Source organism: Eleutherodactylus coqui, chromosome 9 (genome assembly GCF_035609145.1).
Source record: "Eleutherodactylus coqui strain aEleCoq1 chromosome 9, aEleCoq1.hap1, whole genome shotgun sequence".
In the NCBI taxonomy this organism is placed as follows: domain Eukaryota; kingdom Metazoa; phylum Chordata; class Amphibia; order Anura; family Eleutherodactylidae; genus Eleutherodactylus; species Eleutherodactylus coqui.
Genome location: NC_089845.1, coordinates 153,913,666 through 153,934,675, shown reverse-complemented (window position 1 = coordinate 153,934,675; position 21,010 = coordinate 153,913,666). Strand labels below are relative to the sequence as shown.

The 21,010-nt window shown below is 53.3% G+C and overlaps 1 protein-coding gene across 3 annotated transcripts; it reads left to right on the top strand.

Moving 5' to 3' along the window:
• The first annotated feature begins 2,971 nt into the window (after positions 1–2,971).
• On the top strand, positions 2,972–19,795 carry GFUS (GDP-L-fucose synthase). Of its 3 annotated transcripts, none has more exons than XM_066578702.1 (11): positions 2,972–3,070; positions 5,721–5,874; positions 12,933–13,047; positions 13,772–13,900; positions 13,972–14,045; positions 14,317–14,450; positions 14,543–14,607; positions 16,248–16,314; positions 16,386–16,465; positions 17,836–17,935; positions 19,352–19,795. In XM_066578702.1, exons 2-11 carry the CDS (start codon positions 5,732–5,734, stop codon positions 19,405–19,407), a joined length of 963 nt encoding a protein of 320 aa, XP_066434799.1. In that variant the 5' UTR covers positions 2,972–3,070; positions 5,721–5,731; the 3' UTR covers positions 19,408–19,795. The 3 variants fall into 3 exon arrangements, with proteins under 3 accessions (XP_066434799.1, XP_066434800.1, XP_066434801.1); XM_066578703.1 differs by lacking the exon at positions 2,972–3,070 and adding an exon at positions 3,077–3,211; XM_066578704.1 differs by lacking the exon at positions 2,972–3,070 and adding an exon at positions 3,125–3,295.
• Positions 19,796–21,010: the final 1,215 nt, after the last annotated feature.

Genomic DNA, 21,010 nt, shown 5'->3' with positions numbered 1-21,010 from the left:
CCGCACAGAAATAGAACATGCTGCGATTTGTTTTTCGCACAGGTTTTCACGCGGACAAATCGCGGCCGTCTGCATAGGATTGTATTATCTAATGCAATCTTATGGCAGCGGGCACGGGCGGAAAATCTGCGAGAATTCCCGCCACGGAATTTCCGCCCGTGTGCAGAAGGCCTTAGGTGTGGTCTTCAGCTGAATCCATCTGCTTCATGATTGTGAGAGGAGACAGAGTGCCGGCCACATGGGGGTACCTTCAACCCTCATGTGGTAAAGGGATGGAAGCAGAACAGAGGAATCCTGAGGTCCCCGGTGCCAGAAAAGAGTGAGAGAGAAGAGAAAGAGTCCACCATGCAGCCATTAACATCCTAAATCTCAAGTGAGTGTCAGCGGAGTGTTGTGTCCCCCTGCATCCCAGAGTGTGTGTGTCCAGAAGCTGAGTCATACAGAAAGCTCAACTGTGGGCCCGGTTTCATCCGTGTCCTTCCTCCCTGACCGTCTGCTAAACTGCCTTTCTGCACTGATGAGTAAAGCTGTATCTTGAAAAACAAGAAGCAAAGTTTCCCAATCACCGTCCAATCCCAGTGATGGAGTTTCCAAGTTAAACCGTGTGTGGACTCTCTTATTTTCTACCGCCAGAGAATCAACAGTGTGAAGGAACGGTGGCGTCACGAGTGACAACTTCTACAGTTCACTACACACCTATACAGGTAATCGCTGTCCCAGCGTTGCCTGGAAGAGGCCTAGCGGTGCCTTGCGTCCTTCCCGGGAGAAGTTTGGTAGAGCCACCGTGACAAGTGCCACCTCTACGTCGCCAGCTCCTCAGCGTGGGCCTCGTGTCTCGGTCACTGCAGATACAGTACCAGTGGATCTCATGTCCGATTACAAGGTAATTACATTCTATTATTGCCCTGATGTCAGTAACAGGAGGGGTTATTCCTGTGACAACCTCTCAGACATGATATAGAGGCTGGTTGTCAGAGTATAAGGTATGTGAACCCTCATGTCTGATAACATGTAATTATATCAGTGATGTCATCACCAGGGGGCGGGGCTGTGACAACCTCTCAGCATGGGCGGAAGTGATGCTGGGACTGCATACAAGCAATAGTTTTTATAGGGGCCACTGAAGACTGTGGACCACCTATGTAATGAATGAAGCCTTTTGGTCCTCCCTCAGATCTGAAGACCCCCCCCCACACACACACACAATATTACCCCCATAAAGTAGACGGCCCCTTTAATGCCTCCTCTGATCACAGGATCCATCAGTTGTGTATTCGGCTTCTTGTATCTCTATGTATGTTTCTATGCTTCAGATCAGTGTAAATGCGACCCCCGCCCCTCCCCCACATGGACCTAAGAATGTGCAGACATGATACCATATACCGTGCTGCTTCCAGTGATATTACATGACAGCTGCACCTGCAGGGTACGCAGCGTATTCCAGAATCTTCTGTCTCTGGACTTAAGACCTCAGATGAGCTTTTATACGGGAATGTAGAAATTCAAGAAAGTGGTGACATGTAATAATACATCAGATATAACATTATAGTATCAGGTGACATGTAATAACGCATCACAGCGGATGATATCTAATTGGTGAAATATAATATTACTTAAAGGAGGTAAAAACTATAATAGGTTACCTATGATATTACATTATGGGTGGGGGGCTAACACTATAATATCAGGTGACCTATAATATTACATCATCTAATATTATAAAATTAGGTGACAGGTAATAATATAACATGGGAGATGATAACGTTAGAATATCAACTGTCTAAAAGAAAAGCTCTGTTACCCATAACAACCAATCACAGCGCAGCTTTTATTTTACTTCAGTAGTATAAGAAATTCAAGCTGTGCCGTGATTGGTGGCTATGGGCAACAAATACAGATTTGCTTTTAGATAGCTTTTATAAGAGTGTGGTGCCAGCCTACTTTTCTGTGGCTCAAACTGTATTACATCATGATGGGGGGGGGGGTTACTATATCACGTAACATGCCCTATTACATTATCGGAGTGATAACATTATAATATCAGGTGACCTATAATATTACATTATGGGGGGAATAATATATCGGGGTAACGTATTATATTTTTTTGGGGGGGGGGTGATAATATAAAATCAGTTCACGTGTAATATTACATTATGGCGGGAGATAACATTATAATATCAGATTAGTTAAATTATTACAATATGGGAGGTGATAATATAATATCAGGTGACATATAATATTATATTATGGAGGGGTTATAAAATAATATCAGGTATATCAGGTGACATGTAATATTACATTATGAGGGGGTGATAATATAATATCAGGTGACATGTAATATTATACTATGGATGGGTTATAAAATAATATCAGGTGAATGTAATATTACATTATGGGGGTGAAAATATAATATCAGGTGGCATATTATATTATGGAGGGGTTATAATATAATATAAGGTGACATGTAATATTACATTATGGGGGTTATAATATAATATCATGTGACATATAATATTATGGAGGGGTTATAATATAATATAAGGTGACATGTAATATTACATTATGGGGGTTATAATATAATATCATGTGACATAAAATATTATGGAGGGGTTATAATATAATATAAGGTGACGTGTAATATTATATGATGGAGGGGTTATAAAATAATATCTGGTGACATGTAATATTACATTATGGGGAAGTGATAATATAATGTCAGGTGACATATAATATTATATTATGGAGGGGTTATAAAATAATATCAGATGACATGTAATAATATTACATTATGGGGGGTGATAATATAATATCAGCTGACATATAATATTATATTATGGAGGGATTATAAAATAATATCAGGTGACATGTAATATCGCATTATGGGGGTGATAACATCATAATATCAGCTGTAGGTATGTCCTAACTTACATTTTAGGTACTACAGTCCGGGGACTTCTCTCCAGCAGTGCGGGGGTTAAGCAGGGGGCGTGTCCGGACTACAGCTCCCGGCATGCAGTGCACACGTCACCCGGAAGTGCCGCTGATGGATTGAATGACGGAGAGCGAGCAGGTGAGATGAGATCGTGCGATTCCGAGGACGAGTGAGCGATCTGTATCTGCGGGGAAGGGGAGACCCCAAGACTGTGATGTCGGGGGGGATACAACTCTGTGCCATCTATTGTTATCTGTTATCAGCCAGCTACATTCTGGGGTTTGTGAGCACCAAGTCCTCGTTCTCTCCGTATGTTGGAAAATACGAGCTATTGCTTCCTGTTATCAGCCATGTCAGGCAGAGGTGAGGCACTGATCAACTCTGACTGTTGAATCCGGAGAGACGGAATATTCTACAATCCGCTAACGTGAAACTCCCGGGACAACTTATTCTTCAGCTCCGTGTGAACGAGCCCCGGTGCGCGCCGCACCGCAGAGTCCCCCGTGTGAACGAGCCCCGCGGCGCGCACCGCGGAGTCCGTTCGTGTGAACGAGCCTCTGAAAACTCCTGCAGATCTACTTCTTTCTGTTGCGTGTTTTCTGCGGTTCGGTGCGCGGATTTAGCACTGTCGGGCAAAATCCACGAGCGGAGCGCTGCCAGGTTTCCGCATCAAGAAGGGTCATGTTCGAATTCTAAGCATTGACTTCCATGCCAGCCGTCTGCAAGGAATCCGCACAGAAATAGAGCAGGCTGACGTTTGTTTTTCTCCGCTCTTGGATTTCCGCTCGTGTAAAGGAAAAAGGCGTTTTGCCCCGGGTGGTATCTGCTGGGGGAATCCAGGGGCGGACGCCCACTCCTGATTCCGCAATACAAATCCGCCTTCTCTTGTTACAATGTATCAGTCCGGGATATCTATATCACACAGGGCTGCCTGCGGTGGATACAATGTTACAAACCCTCAGCTGTGACAAGCATTAGGTCAGTACAGGCTTACAGCCTCAGGCTGTGCTCACATGACCGGGTTTGCCGGCGTGCCGCGGGCAAGCATGCAGCAAGTACGGTATGGCATACGTGCTGCGCGCACCAATCCCCATGTGCCATCTCGGCGTGTATATGCACGTATTACGCCTCCAAGGTAGAACATGCTGTGATTTTCTTTCCGCGCAGCTCATGTGAGCGACACAACTGAACGTCTATTGGGGGATTGCTAATGCGTATTCTGCGCAAAAAGAATCCGAGTGCAATAGCATCCGCTCCTGTGAGACCGCCCCCAGCAGGTTCCCATTCACTGACAGCAAGCAGAGATGATGAGACATTGTAACACAGAATATTAGTTGCTGCGCCACGCCCGCTCGCTCTGCACCTGCCGTCTCCTCCCTCATCCTGGAGTTTATCTGCAGTCGCCGGCTCCGGACGACATCCTGGAACGTGTCACATCCCTCTGTACAGGGAGAACATTACAGAGTAACTCACTGGGTGGGACTACAAGTACCAGCATGCCGTATGTTCTATAGACCTCTCCTACATCACGAACACAGAGCCATGACATAATAGTAAAGCTTTGCTATTGTGAGGCTCTTGGTTCGTGAACAGAATGACAGAACTACAGTAAAGACTGACACATGCATAGGGAGAACTAAAGTTGTATAAACCATTCAGGGTCGGCGCGTGATAACTTCGGAGGATATTGTTGCGCCTTGGGAAATTTGACATCACCGCCGGTAAGTGGTCGTGGGAGGGGTGGAGTAGTGGGAGCTGTGATGTGGTTCAGAGTGAGACCACACAGTGCAGGCGGCCAATCCCCATCCACCCCGTATGGCCAGTACTGATCGGTTTCATGGCCACTGTGAGTGGGATTTTGCCTGCTGATGGAATGGATCACACGAGCTGTAATGTCATGTCATGTCGGGGCGGCGTTAGGCTGACGCGCGGGGGTCATGTCGGGGCGGATACGGGGAGACGCGCGGGGGGTCATGTCGGGGCAGTGACTGGGTGATGCGCGGGGGTCATGTCGGGGCAGTGACTGGGTGATGCGCGGGGGTCATGTCGGGGCAGTGACTGGGTGATGCGCGGGGGTCATGTCGGGGCAGTGACTGGGTGATGCGCGGGGGTCATGTCGGGGCAGTGACTGGGTGATGCGCGGGGGTCATGTCGGGGCAGTGACTGGGTGATGCGCGGGGGTCATGTCGGGGCAGTGACTGGGTGATGCGCGGGGGTCATGTCGGGGCAGTGACTGGGTGATGCGCGGGGGTCATGTCGGGGCAGTGACTGGGTGATGCGCGGGGGTCATGTCGGGGCAGTGACTGGGTGATGCGCGGGGGTCATGTCGGGGCAGTGACTGGGTGATGCGCGGGGGTCATGTCGGGGCAGTGACTGGGTGATGCGCGGGGGTCATGTCGGGGCAGTGACTGGGTGATGCGCGGGGGTCATGTCGGGGCAGTGACTGGGTGATGCGCGGGGGTCATGTCGGGGCAGTGACTGGGTGATGCGCGGGGGTCATGTCGGGGCAGTGACTGGGTGATGCGCGGGGGTCATGTCGGGGCAGTGACTGGGTGATGCGCGGGGGTCATGTCGGGGCCGTGACGGGGTGATGCGCGGGGGTCATGTCGGGGCCGTGACGGGGTGATGCGCGGGGGTCATGTCGGGGCCGTGACGGGGTGATGCGCGGGGGTCATGTCGGGGCCGTGACTGGGTGATGCGCGGGGGTCATGTCGGGGCAGTGACGGGGTGACGTGCGGCTTTCATGTCGGGGCGGTGGAGTGACTCGCTCTGTAATGTTTCTTTACAGGATAACTCGCTATGACGGAAAATAAACCAAAGCGAATTCTTGTGACTGGAGGCTCCGGCCTGGTGGGGAAGGCGATCGAGAAGGTCGTGGCGGATGGAGAGGGACGGCCGGACGAGGAATGGATATTCTTATCCTCCAAGGACGCCGATCTCACGTGAGTGTTTACATGAGCGGCAAGTTGGCCCACCGTTGGCGTATAGTCATCCTCTTTCGTCTGCTGGTTCTCACTGCTAGTAGTAGGCCTCCTCTCTGGTCCGAAGGTTCTCACCGCTAGTAGTAGGCCTCCTCTCTCGTCCGCTGGTTCTCACGGCTAGTAGTAGGCCTCCTCTCTGGTCCGCTGGTTCCCACCGCTAGTAGTAGGCCTCCTCTCTGGTCCGCTGGTTCCCACCGCTAGTCGTAGGCCTCCTCTCTGGTCCGCTGGTTCCCACCGCTAGTAGTAGGCCTCCTCTCTCTCGTCCGCTGGTTCTCACCGCTAGTAGTAGTAGGCCTCCTCTCTCTCGTCCGCTGGTTCTCACCGCTAGTAGTAGTAGGCCTCCTCTCTCTCGTCCGCTGGTTCTCACCGCTAGTAGTAGTAGGCCTCCTCTCTCTCGTCCGCTGGTTCTCACCGCTAGTAGTAGTAGGCCTCCTCTCTCTCGTCCGCTGGTTCTCACCGCTAGTAGTAGTAGGCCTCCTCTCTCTCGTCCGCTGGTTCTCACCGCTAGTAGTAGTAGGCCTCCTCTCTCGTCCGCTGGTTCTCACCGCTAGTAGTAGTAGGCCTCCTCTCTCTCGTCCGCTGGTTCTCACGGCTAGTAGTAGGCCTCCTCTCTCGTCCGCTGGTTCGCGCCGCTAGTAGTGGTAGGCCTCCTCTCTCGTCCGCTGGTTCGCGCCGCTAGTAGTGGTAGGCCTCCTCTCTCTCGTCCGCTGGTTCTCACCGCTAGTAGTAGTAGGCCTCCTCTCTCGTCCGCTGGTTCTCACCGCTAGTAGTAGTAGGCCTCCTCTCTCGTCCGCTGGTTCTCACCGCTAGTAGTAGTAGGCCTCCTCTCTCTCGTCCGCTGGTTCTCACCGCTAGTAGTAGTAGGCCTCCTCTCTCTCGTCCGCTGGTTCTCACCGCTAGTAGTAGTAGGCCTCCTCTCTCTCGTCCGCTGGTTCTCACCGCTAGTAGTAGTAGGCCTCCTCTCTCTCGTCCGCTGGTTCTCACCGCTAGTAGTAGTAGGCCTCCTCTCTCGTCCGCTGGTTCTCACCGCTAGTAGTAGTAGGCCTCCTCTCTCTCGTCCGCTGGTTCTCACGGCTAGTAGTAGGCCTCCTCTCTCGTCCGCTGGTTCGCGCCGCTAGTAGTGGTAGGCCTCCTCTCTCGTCCGCTGGTTCGCGCCGCTAGTAGTGGTAGGCCTCCTCTCTCTCGTCCGCTGGTTCTCACCGCTAGTAGTAGTAGGCCTCCTCTCTCGTCCGCTGGTTCTCACCGCTAGTAGTAGTAGGCCTCCTCTCTCTCGTCCGCTGGTTCTCACCGCTAGTAGTAGTAGGCCTCCTCTCTCTCGTCCGCTGGTTCTCACCGCTAGTAGTAGTAGTAGTAGTAGGCCTCCTCTCTCGTCCGCTGGTTCTCGCCGCTAGTAGTGGTAGGCCTCCTCTCTCGTCCGCTGGTTCTCACCGCTAGTAGTGGTAGGCCTCCTCTCTCTCGTCCGCTGGTTCTCACCGCTAGTAGTAGTAGGCCTCCTCTCTCTCGTCCGCTGGTTCTCACCGCTAGTAGTAGTAGTAGTAGTAGGCCTCCTCTCTCTCATCCGCTGGTTCTCGCCGCTAGTAGTAGTAGTGGTAGGCCTCCTCTCTCGTCCGCTGGTTCGCGCCGCTAGTAGTGGTAGGCCTCCTCTCTCGTCCGCTGGTTCGCGCCGCTAGTAGTGGTAGGCCTCCTCTCTCGTCCGCTGGTTCGCGCCGCTAGTAGTAGTAGGCCTCCTCTCTCGTCCGCTGGTTCTCACCGCTAGTAGTAGTAGGCCTCCTCTCTCTCGTCCGCTGGTTCTCACGGCTAGTAGTAGGCCTCCTCTCTCGTCCGCTGGTTCGCGCCGCTAGTAGTGGTAGGCCTCCTCTCTCGTCCGCTGGTTCGCGCCGCTAGTAGTGGTAGGCCTCCTCTCTCTCGTCCGCTGGTTCTCACCGCTAGTAGTAGTAGGCCTCCTCTCTCGTCCGCTGGTTCTCACCGCTAGTAGTAGTAGGCCTCCTCTCTCGTCCGCTGGTTCTCACCGCTAGTAGTAGTAGGCCTCCTCTCTCTCGTCCGCTGGTTCTCACCGCTAGTAGTAGTAGGCCTCCTCTCTCTCGTCCGCTGGTTCTCACCGCTAGTAGTAGTAGGCCTCCTCTCTCTCGTCCGCTGGTTCTCACCGCTAGTAGTAGTAGGCCTCCTCTCTCTCGTCCGCTGGTTCTCACCGCTAGTAGTAGTAGGCCTCCTCTCTCGTCCGCTGGTTCTCACCGCTAGTAGTAGTAGGCCTCCTCTCTCTCGTCCGCTGGTTCTCACGGCTAGTAGTAGGCCTCCTCTCTCGTCCGCTGGTTCGCGCCGCTAGTAGTGGTAGGCCTCCTCTCTCGTCCGCTGGTTCGCGCCGCTAGTAGTGGTAGGCCTCCTCTCTCTCGTCCGCTGGTTCTCACCGCTAGTAGTAGTAGGCCTCCTCTCTCGTCCGCTGGTTCTCACCGCTAGTAGTAGTAGGCCTCCTCTCTCTCGTCCGCTGGTTCTCACCGCTAGTAGTAGTAGGCCTCCTCTCTCTCGTCCGCTGGTTCTCACCGCTAGTAGTAGTAGTAGTAGTAGGCCTCCTCTCTCGTCCGCTGGTTCTCGCCGCTAGTAGTGGTAGGCCTCCTCTCTCGTCCGCTGGTTCTCACCGCTAGTAGTGGTAGGCCTCCTCTCTCTCGTCCGCTGGTTCTCACCGCTAGTAGTAGTAGGCCTCCTCTCTCTCGTCCGCTGGTTCTCACCGCTAGTAGTAGTAGTAGTAGTAGGCCTCCTCTCTCTCATCCGCTGGTTCTCGCCGCTAGTAGTAGTAGTGGTAGGCCTCCTCTCTCGTCCGCTGGTTCGCGCCGCTAGTAGTGGTAGGCCTCCTCTCTCGTCCGCTGGTTCGCGCCGCTAGTGGTTCGCCTTGGTAGGGCCTCGCTAGTTAGTGGTAGGCCTCCCTCTCGTCTCGCGTTGGTTCTCAGCCGCTAGTAGTGGTAGGCCTCCTCTCTCGTCCGCTGGTCTTCGCTAGGGTAGGCCCTGCTCAGTAGTGGTAGGGCTCTTCCGCTGCTCTCTCCGCGTGGTTCGCGCCGCTAGTAGTGGTAGGCCTCTCTCTCTCGTCAGCTGGTTCGCGCCGCTAGTAGTGGTAGGCCTCCTCTCTCTCGTCCGCTGGTTCGCGCCGCTAGTAGTGGTAGGCCTCCTCTCTCTCGTCCGCTGGTTCGCGCCGCTAGTAGTGGTAGGCCTCCTCTCTCTCGTCCGCTGGTTCGCGCCGCTAGTAGTGGTAGGCCTCCTCTCTCTCGTCCGCTGGTTCGCGCCGCTAGTAGTGGTAGGCCTCCTCTCTCTCGTCCGCTGGTTCGCGCCGCTAGTAGTGGTAGGCCTCCTCTCTCTCGTCCGCTGGTTCGCGCCGCTAGTAGTGGTAGGCCTCCTCTCTCTCGTCCGCTGGTTCGCGCCGCTAGTAGTGGTAGGCCTCCTCTCTCTCGTCCGCTGGTTCGCGCCGCTAGTAGTGGTAGGCCTCCTCTCTCTCGTCCGCTGGTTCGCGCCGCTAGTAGTGGTAGGCCTCCTCTCTCTCGTCCGCTGGTTCGCGCCGCTAGTAGTGGTAGGCCTCCTCTCTCTCGTCCGCTGGTTCGCGCCGCTAGTAGTGGTAGGCCTCCTCTCTCTCGTCCGCTGGTTCGCGCCGCTAGTAGTGGTAGGCCTCCTCTCTCTCGTCCGCTGGTTCGCGCCGCTAGTAGTGGTAGGCCTCCTCTCTCTCGTCCGCTGGTTCGCGCCGCTAGTAGTGGTAGGCCTCCTCTCTCTCGTCCGCTGGTTCGCGCCGCTAGTAGTGGTAGGCCTCCTCTCTCTCGTCCGCTGGTTCGCGCCGCTAGTAGTGGTAGGCCTCCTCTCTCTCGTCCGCTGGTTCGCGCCGCTAGTAGTGGTAGGCCTCCTCTCTCTCGTCCGCTGGTTCGCGCCGCTAGTAGTGGTAGGCCTCCTCTCTCTCGTCCGCTGGTTCGCGCCGCTAGTAGTGGTAGGCCTCCTCTCTCTCGTCCGCTGGTTCGCGCCGCTAGTAGTGGTAGGCCTCCTCTCTCTCGTCCGCTGGTTCGCGCCGCTAGTAGTGGTAGGCCTCCTCTCTCGTCCGCTGGTTCGCGCCGCTAGTAGTGGTAGGCCTCCTCTCTCTCGTCCGCTGGTTCGCGCCGCTAGTAGTGGTAGGCCTCCTCTCTCTCGTCCGCTGGTTCGCGCCGCTAGTAGTGGTAGGCCTCCTCTCTCTCGTCCGCTGGTTCGCGCCGCTAGTAGTGGTAGGCCTCCTCTCTCTCGTCCGCTGGTTCGCGCCGCTAGTAGTGGTAGGCCTCCTCTCTCTCGTCCGCTGGTTCGCGCCGCTAGTAGTGGTAGGCCTCCTCTCTCTCGTCCGCTGGTTCGCGCCGCTAGTAGTGGTAGGCCTCCTCTCTCTCGTCCGCTGGTTCGCGCCGCTAGTAGTGGTAGGCCTCCTCTCTCTCGTCCGCTGGTTCGCGCCGCTAGTAGTGGTAGGCCTCCTCTCTCTCGTCCGCTGGTTCGCGCCGCTAGTAGTGGTAGGCCTCCTCTCTCTCGTCCGCTGGTTCGCGCCGCTAGTAGTGGTAGGCCTCCTCTCTCTCGTCCGCTGGTTCGCGCCGCTAGTAGTGGTAGGCCTCCTCTCTCTCGTCCGCTGGTTCGCGCCGCTAGTAGTGGTAGGCCTCCTCTCTCTCGTCCGCTGGTTCGCGCCGCTAGTAGTGGTAGGCCTCCTCTCTCTCGTCCGCTGGTTCGCGCCGCTAGTAGTGGTAGGCCTCCTCTCTCTCGTCCGCTGGTTCGCGCCGCTAGTAGTGGTAGGCCTCCTCTCTCTCGTCCGCTGGTTCGCGCCGCTAGTAGTGGTAGGCCTCCTCTCTCTCGTCCGCTGGTTCGCGCCGCTAGTAGTGGTAGGCCTCCTCTCTCTCGTCCGCTGGTTCGCGCCGCTAGTAGTGGTAGGCCTCCTCTCTCTCGTCCGCTGGTTCGCGCCGCTAGTAGTGGTAGGCCTCCTCTCTCTCGTCCGCTGGTTCGCGCCGCTAGTAGTGGTAGGCCTCCTCTCTCTCGTCCGCTGGTTCGCGCCGCTAGTAGTGGTAGGCCTCCTCTCTCTCGTCCGCTGGTTCGCGCCGCTAGTAGTGGTAGGCCTCCTCTCTCTCGTCCGCTGGTTCGCGCCGCTAGTAGTGGTAGGCCTCCTCTCTCTCGTCCGCTGGTTCGCGCCGCTAGTAGTGGTAGGCCTCCTCTCTCTCGTCCGCTGGTTCGCGCCGCTAGTAGTGGTAGGCCTCCTCTCTCTCGTCCGCTGGTTCGCGCCGCTAGTAGTGGTAGGCCTCCTCTCTCTCGTCCGCTGGTTCGCGCCGCTAGTAGTGGTAGGCCTCCTCTCTCTCGTCCGCTGGTTCGCGCCGCTAGTAGTGGTAGGCCTCCTCTCTCTCGTCCGCTGGTTCGCGCCGCTAGTAGTGGTAGGCCTCCTCTCTCTCGTCCGCTGGTTCGCGCCGCTAGTAGTGGTAGGCCTCCTCTCTCTCGTCCGCTGGTTCGCGCCGCTAGTAGTGGTAGGCCTCCTCTCTCTCGTCCGCTGGTTCGCGCCGCTAGTAGTGGTAGGCCTCCTCTCTCTCGTCCGCTGGTTCGCGCCGCTAGTAGTGGTAGGCCTCCTCTCTCTCGTCCGCTGGTTCGCGCCGCTAGTAGTGGTAGGCCTCCTCTCTCTCGTCCGCTGGTTCGCGCCGCTAGTAGTGGTAGGCCTCCTCTCTCTCGTCCGCTGGTTCGCGCCGCTAGTAGTGGTAGGCCTCCTCTCTCTCGTCCGCTGGTTCGCGCCGCTAGTAGTGGTAGGCCTCCTCTCTCTCGTCCGCTGGTTCGCGCCGCTAGTAGTGGTAGGCCTCCTCTCTCTCGTCCGCTGGTTCGCGCCGCTAGTAGTGGTAGGCCTCCTCTCTCTCGTCCGCTGGTTCGCGCCGCTAGTAGTGGTAGGCCTCCTCTCTCTCGTCCGCTGGTTCGCGCCGCTAGTAGTGGTAGGCCTCCTCTCTCTCGTCCGCTGGTTCGCGCCGCTAGTAGTGGTAGGCCTCCTCTCTCTCGTCCGCTGGTTCGCGCCGCTAGTAGTGGTAGGCCTCCTCTCTCTCGTCCGCTGGTTCGCGCCGCTAGTAGTGGTAGGCCTCCTCTCTCTCGTCCGCTGGTTCGCGCCGCTAGTAGTGGTAGGCCTCCTCTCTCTCGTCCGCTGGTTCGCGCCGCTAGTAGTGGTAGGCCTCCTCTCTCTCGTCCGCTGGTTCGCGCCGCTAGTAGTGGTAGGCCTCCTCTCTCTCGTCCGCTGGTTCGCGCCGCTAGTAGTGGTAGGCCTCCTCTCTCTCGTCCGCTGGTTCGCGCCGCTAGTAGTGGTAGGCCTCCTCTCTCTCGTCCGCTGGTTCGCGCCGCTAGTAGTGGTAGGCCTCCTCTCTCTCGTCCGCTGGTTCGCGCCGCTAGTAGTGGTAGGCCTCCTCTCTCTCGTCCGCTGGTTCGCGCCGCTAGTAGTGGTACGCCTCCTCTCTCTCGTCCGCTGGTTCGCGCCGCTAGTAGTGGTACGCCTCCTCTCTCTCGTCCGCTGGTTCGCGCCGCTAGTAGTGGTAGGCCTCCTCTCTCTCGTCCGCTGGTTCGCGCCGCTAGTAGTGGTAGGCCTCCTCTCTCTCGTCCGCTGGTTCGCGCCGCTAGTAGTGGTAGGCCTCCTCTCTCTCGTCCGCTGGTTCGCGCCGCTAGTAGTGGTACGCCTCCTCTCTCTCGTCCGCTGGTTCGCGCCGCTAGTAGTGGTAGGCCTCCTCTCTCTCGTCCGCTGGTTCGCGCCGCTAGTAGTGGTAGGCCTCCTCTCTCTCGTCCGCTGGTTCGCGCCGCTAGTAGTGGTAGGCCTCCTCTCTCTCGTCCGCTGGTTCGCGCCGCTAGTAGTGGTAGGCCTCCTCTCTCTCGTCCGCTGGTTCGCGCCGCTAGTAGTGGTAGGCCTCCTCTCTCTCGTCCGCTGGTTCGCGCCGCTAGTAGTGGTAGGCCTCCTCTCTCGTCCGCTGGTTCTCGCCGCTAGTAGTAGTAGGCCTCCTCTTTTCAGTTGGCTCAGCGTGTTTTTCTTATCGTTGCAGGGACCCTGCAGACACTCGCACGCTGTTTAAGAAGCACAGGCCCACCCACGTCATCCACCTGGCGGCCATGGTGGGCGGCCTCTTCCGTAACATGAAGTACAACCTGGATTTCCTGGTGAGCCGCATCGACAGCAAATATATGGGGGGCTTCTACTGTACCAGATGATATGCTGGGAGTTGTAGTAGCTGGTTTGGTTTCCTTCCCCTTCACATTAGCCACCTTACAGTCACAGGCTGATGTCCACTAACAAAATGTCTAATGCTCCAGTCACCTCCAGAGCTGCATTCACACTACCACTGACTGACAGCTCTCACAGTGTTGTCATTGCTCCATCAGACTACCATACAGTGTACAGTATATACACTACATCAGAGCAAGCTCTGCAGACACTGACCCAGCAGGGGTACCACAGAGCTAAGAGGAAACAAAGGAGATTGTTAATACAGCTCTGGATGTATTTAGAGTATTAGAAATGTGAATGTGGCAGTTGATATATGTTTGGAAAATAATTGTGAAGGCAGCTCTGGGTGTAACTGGAGTAAAGGAATGGCGAACGCAGCTCTGGGTGTGACTAGACTACTGTAAATGTAGTTTTGTAGGTGACCAGAGACTGGAGTATAAGTACTATAAACGCAGCTCTGGAGGTGACTGGAGTATGGAGTAAGATATAACTAGACCAAACTCACTCTTTAAAGTCCCTTGCGCCGTCCTTACACGGTCAGTGTGTGTGGGGGGGTGTAATATATTTTATATATGCACTGAGCTCAGTGCAGACGTGATGTCCACGACCCCCCATAGTTTACACCCTGAGCCCCCTCAATCTTGTTTCCTTTTTTAGAGAAATAATCTGCACATCAATGACAACGTGCTGCATACCTCGTACGAGCTGGGGGTCCAGAAGGTCGTCTCCTGCCTCTCCACCTGCATCTTCCCAGATAAGACCACCTACCCCATTGATGAGACCATGGTAAGCAGACTGTGCCACGTGTGATAAACCCTTGATAGTGCTGCCCGCTCTCATCCCGCTCCTCCCTGCAGATCCACCTCGGACCCCCGCACACCTCAAACTTCGGGTATTCCTACGCCAAGAGGATGATCGACGTCCAGAACAGGTAACTAAACTCCACCACGCTCAGGATGAAGGACTACGGTTACTGGTCTGCAGATCCTTCTGGGGGGGCTGCTGTAGTCGCAGGCCACTGATATAGGGGGGGCCAGTGCTTGCCACATACAATCCCATAGTGGCTCAGCTAGCACTGGGATTGTCGGGTTGTCACCCAGCTTTCCCAGGAACAGATATAACAAGAAACAAGCCGTGAAGTACTTTATGGTCTGTAGGTTGGAGTGACAGCCTTGTGCAATGACCTCTCCCTCCCCAAACAGGGCTTATTATGAGCAGCATGGATGTAAGTACACCGCCGTCATCCCCACCAACGTCTTCGGCCCCCATGATAACTTCAACATTGAGGACGGTCACGTGCTGCCGGGGCTCATCCACAAAGTGTACCAGGCTAAACGTGAGCATCGCCTGCTGCCAATATCTGTCCCCACCTCCTCTTCCTGGTAGTCACCGCCTGGGAAATAACTGAAATGTACATTATGATTGCAGAAAATGGCTCTGCGCTTTCCATTTGGGGCACCGGGAAACCGCGGCGGCAATTTATCTACTCTCTGGTGAGTTCTCCTTCTGGGGAGGTTTATAGTCTACATATAAGATCAATCTATATAACAACATGTATATTACTTATCCTGATCCTGAGTTACATCCTGTATTATACTCCAGAGCTGCACTCACTATTCTGCTGGTGGAGTCACTGTGTACATACATTACTTATCCTGCTGGTGGAGTCACTGTGTACATACATTACTTATCCTGTACGGATCCAGAGTTACATCCTGTATTATAGTCCAGAGCTGCACTCACTATTCTGCTGGTGGAGTCACTGTGTACATACATTACTTATCCTGTTCCAGAGTTACATCCTGTATTATACTCCAGAGCTGCACTCACTATTCTGCTGGTGGAGTCACTGTGTACATACATTATTTATCCTGTACTGATCCAGAGTTACATCCTATATTATACCCCAGAGCTATACTCACTATTCTGCTGGTGGAGTAACTGTGTATATATATTACTTATCCTGTACTGCTCCTGAGTTACATCCTGTATTATACTCCAGAGCTGCACTCACTATTCTGCTGGTGGAGTCACTGTGTACATACATTACTTATCCTGTACTGATCCTGAGTTACATCCTGTATTATACTCCAGAGCGGCACTCACTATTCTGCTGGTGGAGTCACTGTGTACATATATTACTTATCCTGTACTGATCCTGAGTTACATCCTGTATTATACTCCAGAGCTGCACTCACTATTCTGCTGGTGGAGTCACTGTGTACATACATTACTTATCCTGTACCGATCCTGAGTTACATCCTGTATTATACCCCAGAGCTGCACTCACTATTCTGCTGGTGCAGTCACTGTGTACATACATTACTTATCCTGTACTGATCCTGAGCTAAGGCCCATTTACACGGAGCAATGATCGCTCAAAAGCGATCGTTTGAGTGATAATCGTTGCATCTAAACACGCGGCCATCGTGCGCTTTCCGTGCACTGCCAGCTGATCGATAAATTCAAGCCAGCCTAAAAATGGTCGTTCAGTCTTATCAGGACGGCACGCTGAGTTCTCCATGGGGAGTGCCTTTAACATTGTTACCCGTCGGAGAACAAAGGGACTGAAAGCAGATAAGAGCCCTCCGGCTGCTAACTGCTTTTAGCTAAAGCCTTCATTTGCTATTAACCAGCTGAATAGCTACTTAATAGTTTATGCAAAATAATCGCTCAAAGCTGTCACAAAATCGTTTGAGCGATCATCGCTCCGTGTAAATGGGCCTTAACATCCTGTATTATACTCCAGAGCTGCACTCACTAGTTTGCTGGTTGTTATTGGAAACAGTCAGCAGGTTTGTGGACAGACTTCCCTCCAAGCCTAAGCTACGCTCCTGCGGGGCTCTGTTAGTATTTTCTTCTATATCAGATGACTGCACAGATCTCTGTGTGAAGATGAAGTTCCCAGAATGCAAATCGCCAGCACTCTGTGCAGACACTGAACCAACGGGATGCTGGGAGATTTCAGCTCTGGAGTGTAATACCGGATCAGTTAGTATATTCAGGGACTCTGCGCACGCAGCGGATTATATCAGGATGCGTATACAGCGCTCACGCCTGCGCAGTTGTAACAGTTCCCGTCACGCCGCTTTGCCCGGTTTCGCGGTTGTGTTTATCGTGTTTTCCTTCTCAGGATCTCGCTCGTCTCTTCATCTGGGTGCTGCGGGAATACGATGAGGTGGATCCCATCATCCTCTCCGGTGAGGCCGCGCTGTATACCGTGTAGAGGGTCAGAGGTCGTGTGTATTGTAATAACCCGTGTGTATTGCAGTGGGCGAGGAGGACGAGGTGTCCATCAAGGAGGCCGCAGAGAGTATCGTGTCTGCCATGGACTTCAAGGGGAAAGTTCTCGTATCCTCATGTGTAATACTGCAGTCACAGCCAGAGCTGCAATAACTCAGTTACACCCTAGTTACACTTCAGAGTTGTATTCACAATTCCTATACTCCAGTCACATCCAAACCTGCGGTCACAATAGTTATACTCTAGGCAAATGCAAACCTACAATCACGGTCATTACTCTCTAGGTCCCTTAGAGCCTGCAGTCACAATACTCGAGTCATTTCTAGAGCTGCTGTTACACTGCAGAGCTGCACTCACAATTCTTTTACTCCTTTCACATCCAAAGTCACATTCTCATTTTTGAAATTCCAGTCACATGCAAACCTGAAATCGCATTAGTTGTACTCCAGTCACATTCAAGGCTGCAGTCATAAATGTTACACGTCGTGCTCCAGGCCCCGCCTGGGCCGCCGTCGCGCCCCAGGCCCCGCCAGGGCCGCCGTCGCGCTTGATACACCCATGTTACAGCCAAACTTGCAATCAAAAGTTATACTCTAGTCGCATCCAAGCCTGCAGTCACATTTCTCATACTCTAGTCGCATCCAAGCCTGCAGTCACATTTCTCATACTCTAGTCGCATCCAAGCCTGCAGTCACATTTCTCATACTCTAGTCGCATCCAAGCCTGCAGTCACATTTCTCATACTCTAGTCGCATCCAAGCCTGCAGTCACATTTCTCATACTCTAGTCGCATCCAAGCCTGCAGTCACATTTCTCATACTCTAGTCGCATCCAAGCCTGCAGTCACATTTCTCATACTCTAGTCGCATCCAAGCCTGCAGTCTCATTTCTCATACTCTAGTCGCATCCAAGCCTGCAGTCTCATTTCTCATACTCTAGTCGCATCCAAGCCTGCAGTCACATTTCTCATACTCTAGTCGCATCCAAGCCTGCAGTCACATTTCTCATACTCTAGTCGCATCCAAGCCTGCAGTCTCATTTCTCATACTCTAGTCGCATCCAAGCCTGCAGTCTCATTTCTCATACTCTAGTCGCATCCAAGCCTGCAGTCTCATTTCTCATACTCTAGTCGCATCCAAGCCTGCAGTCACATTTCTCATACTCTAGTCGTATCCAAGCCTGCAGTCACATTTCTCATACTCTAGTCGCATCCAAGCCTGCAGTCACATTTCTCATACTCTAGTCGCATCCAAGCCTGCAGTCACATTTCTCATACTCTAGTCGTATCCAAGCCTGCAGTCACATTTCTCATACTCTAGTCGCATCCAAGCCTGCAGTCACAATAGTTACACCTAAAGCTGTGTCAGTTCTACCCCAGGCATGTCTTGGGCAGATAGATGCGATTGCATTGATACCCCAGGCCCTCGTCATGTGACATCTCTGCTTGCAGCGCTCGTTTCCCTTAACCACTCGCTCAGTTTGACAGCACAAAGTCGGATGGACAATTCAAGAAGACGGCGAGCAACGCCAAACTACGGAAATACCTTCCCGACTTCAAGTTTACACCGTTTCACCAGGGTAAGTGGTGCACCATGAGGGGGCGCTAGTCCTACACCCTATAGTGGGAACAGAACGGCTTTACTGTTCCCAGAGTGGTTTAAGGAAGGAGGCTGAGCTCTGATTGGCTGTTGTGGCGCCTCCGCTGCTTCCTCTTCTCGATGCTTCTGTAGAGACGGGTTTTTATTTTTTAATTGCTCCTGAGTATCAAAAAGGGAACTGATGCCATGTTGTAAATAGTCTTCTAAACCCCTTCCTGATGGGCGCTGTACATGGCTGGCACCCGTGGGGTGTCATTGTTTGGAGCAGACAGACACGCTCCATACACGGCAGGTTGGCCCTCTTGGACAGCTGACGTTGGAGATAATCCTTTAAATGCCGCTGTCAGTTCTCGCAGGGGGCCCCTCTCTCATGGTGGTCCAGTCAGTGTCATGGCAGCTGAGGGTCTTTTGTAGGTCCCCTGGGCTGCCATGAATGATTGTATCCTAATAGGCAATCTTAAAGGGGTTTTCGCTGGTGGGCTCTCCTCAGGATAGGTGAAGAATAGTTGATCAGCAGGGGGCTATCGCTTGGGACCCCGACCGCTCAGCTAATGGGCACCCACTGCGATTACCGCTACACACAGGAACAGAGCAGAAGCTGCGGCAGCGCAAAAATTGCACTTTTTCGGGTCATCGTGTTTGCAAGAAAAAAAGTTAGAAAAATAAGTGACCAAAAAGTCGTATGTGCCCCAAAATGGTACCTATAAAAACTACAGGTCTCCTCCCAAAAACAAGCCCTCATACAGCTGCATAGAGAAGTAGTGATGGGGGTCACAAGATGGCAGCAATTAAAATTATATATATACTGGTAATAATTATTAAAAATAGAACAAAAAAAATTTTACGTTTTGTATCACCATAAAATGAGTGTTCAGCCGTGGAGCGACCCGTTATCGGGGGGGGGGGGGGGGGGGGTCGGAGTGAAAGAGAATTGGTGGCCCTGGGGAAACAAAGATGGCCGCACTGCTTCACACTGGGCATAGTATGCAGTGGCAGTCTAATGCTCCTTCACACGGGTATACTTGGACACGCCAGATGCAGAGAATAGAACCCGCTGCTTTCAATGGGCTCCTTCACACTTCTATATTTTGCGCAGGCATTTTGGATGCACCAAAACTCCCCATAGAAGTCAATGGGTCTGGGGTGCCTGTAGATGTGTAATGCTGATGGGGGGGAGGGGGTAGTGGTGAGTAACCGCTGAGGTGTTATGTTAACACGGGGCGGGTTCCTTTATTTAGACAACCCCTTTAACTAGTTCTGGGAATTGTAAGACTCCCATCTCAGGCCATTGGCTGGGTTCCTGCTTTTGATGGATCCCGTCCCTTCTGTCAGCCCCATTGGGTTCTCTCGTATTTTCCGGCTCCTTCCAGGCTGATATTTTGTGTTTTTCTTCCAGCCGTCCAGGAAACGTGTGACTGGTTTAATGCCAACTACGCCCAGGCCAGAAAATGAGCCGCCGCCGGAGAGATCTGAAGCTCGCAGTGATGAGATGTCGGCCCTTCAGACTGTGGTGGCTATTGGGATATTATTGGTCTTGGGTGTCTGCCGTTACCTCGCCCACCTCCGGATGTAGAGCAGCGCAGACGTGAAGGGTCAGCGGGTCTTTTATATATTCACATGATTCTATGCAAATCACTGACTGATCAGCAGAGGGGTCACTAACTAAGCCGGGACATAGCAGCTGAGGAGGTCCCCACCGGAGTAGTGAAGCAGCAGCTCGTTCTTGATGATGATTACCGTCCCCTTCGAAGACCCCAGCAGCAATCGGCTTCTACGGGCACATGGTGGGGTTGGTCTGCAAACTCAATCCAATGCTGTAATTAAATTCCCTTTGGTGGTTCTCGTTTGGTCTTTCTATAGTTGGGACTGGAGGAGGAAAGAAGAAAAACCTGCGGTATGGGGTGGTCAACTCAGGGCAAAAAGAGTCCCTGCCCCTCAACATGGGAAAGGTGATGGAGGTGGGGTAAGAGGTAGGACCGCTGAGCAAACTTTTGGCAACTATCCCATTGAGGGGTTTGTGGGCTAACCCACTAATAATGGCCAATCCTCCCTGGCGCTGCTCAGAATCTCTGCACTCACTGAAGCCACAACCTGTGCCCAGCCTTATTCACTGTAGCAGATCTGATAACTGAAAGGACCAGCAGTGTGTGCCAGGGTGGCATACCAGACTGGCTAAGGAAGTTGGGGTAATAGCAGACTGCTGTTATTGCCCCTAACCCCCCACCTACCCATTGTATACTATAACTGCTTGGAGTCTCTGCACTCTGAAAGTCAGTAGAAGAAGTTCTAGTGATGGGATCCCATTCTACCGAGGAGAGAACAGATGCCTGTATAGAGATGTCTAGTAGACATGTCTTGGGGGGGAGGGCGCGCGCGCGATCTAAGCAACTCTTAAAGGGGTTTTCCAGGAAGACTACTATTAATGACATATCTTTAGAATAGGTCATCAATAGTTGATCGGCTGGAGTGCAGTGCTCGAGACTCCAACCGCTCAGCTGATTGTGCGCCTGCTGACAGCACCGCAATTACACGGGCCGGAGCAGCAGAAGTCTCTGCTCTTAACTCTGTGTAGGGGCCGATGCTTGGAACTGCAACTCTTATTGAAATCAATGGAAGCCGTGCCTGGAGGTACAAGCACCAGCCACTTCTCCCTGGAAAACCCCTTTAACTCTGACAAGGTAGAGTTTAAAGCTGGTGAGATCCATCATATATGTGCTATGTGGTCAGGAGTATGGGCATTAGGTCAGTGTGGCTGCTGGCTGCATATTCACCTGGTCAGAAGGGGTTAAAGACACCTATAAAAAGGACCAAATGCAGTAAATATTCAGGGCTTGGCCATGGGGCTTTAATCCTGGCAGATAGCAGAAGTGTGGTGTGGGCTTAAATCCTCTGCTCCTGCAATCAAGCAGGTTACCAACCTGCTTGATTGCAGGAGCAGAGGATTTAAGCCCACACCACACTTCTGCTATCTGCCAGGATTAAAGCCCCATGGCCAAGCCCTGAATATTTACTGCCTTTGGTCCTTTTATATGCAACGCCGGCAAAAGTTGCAGCA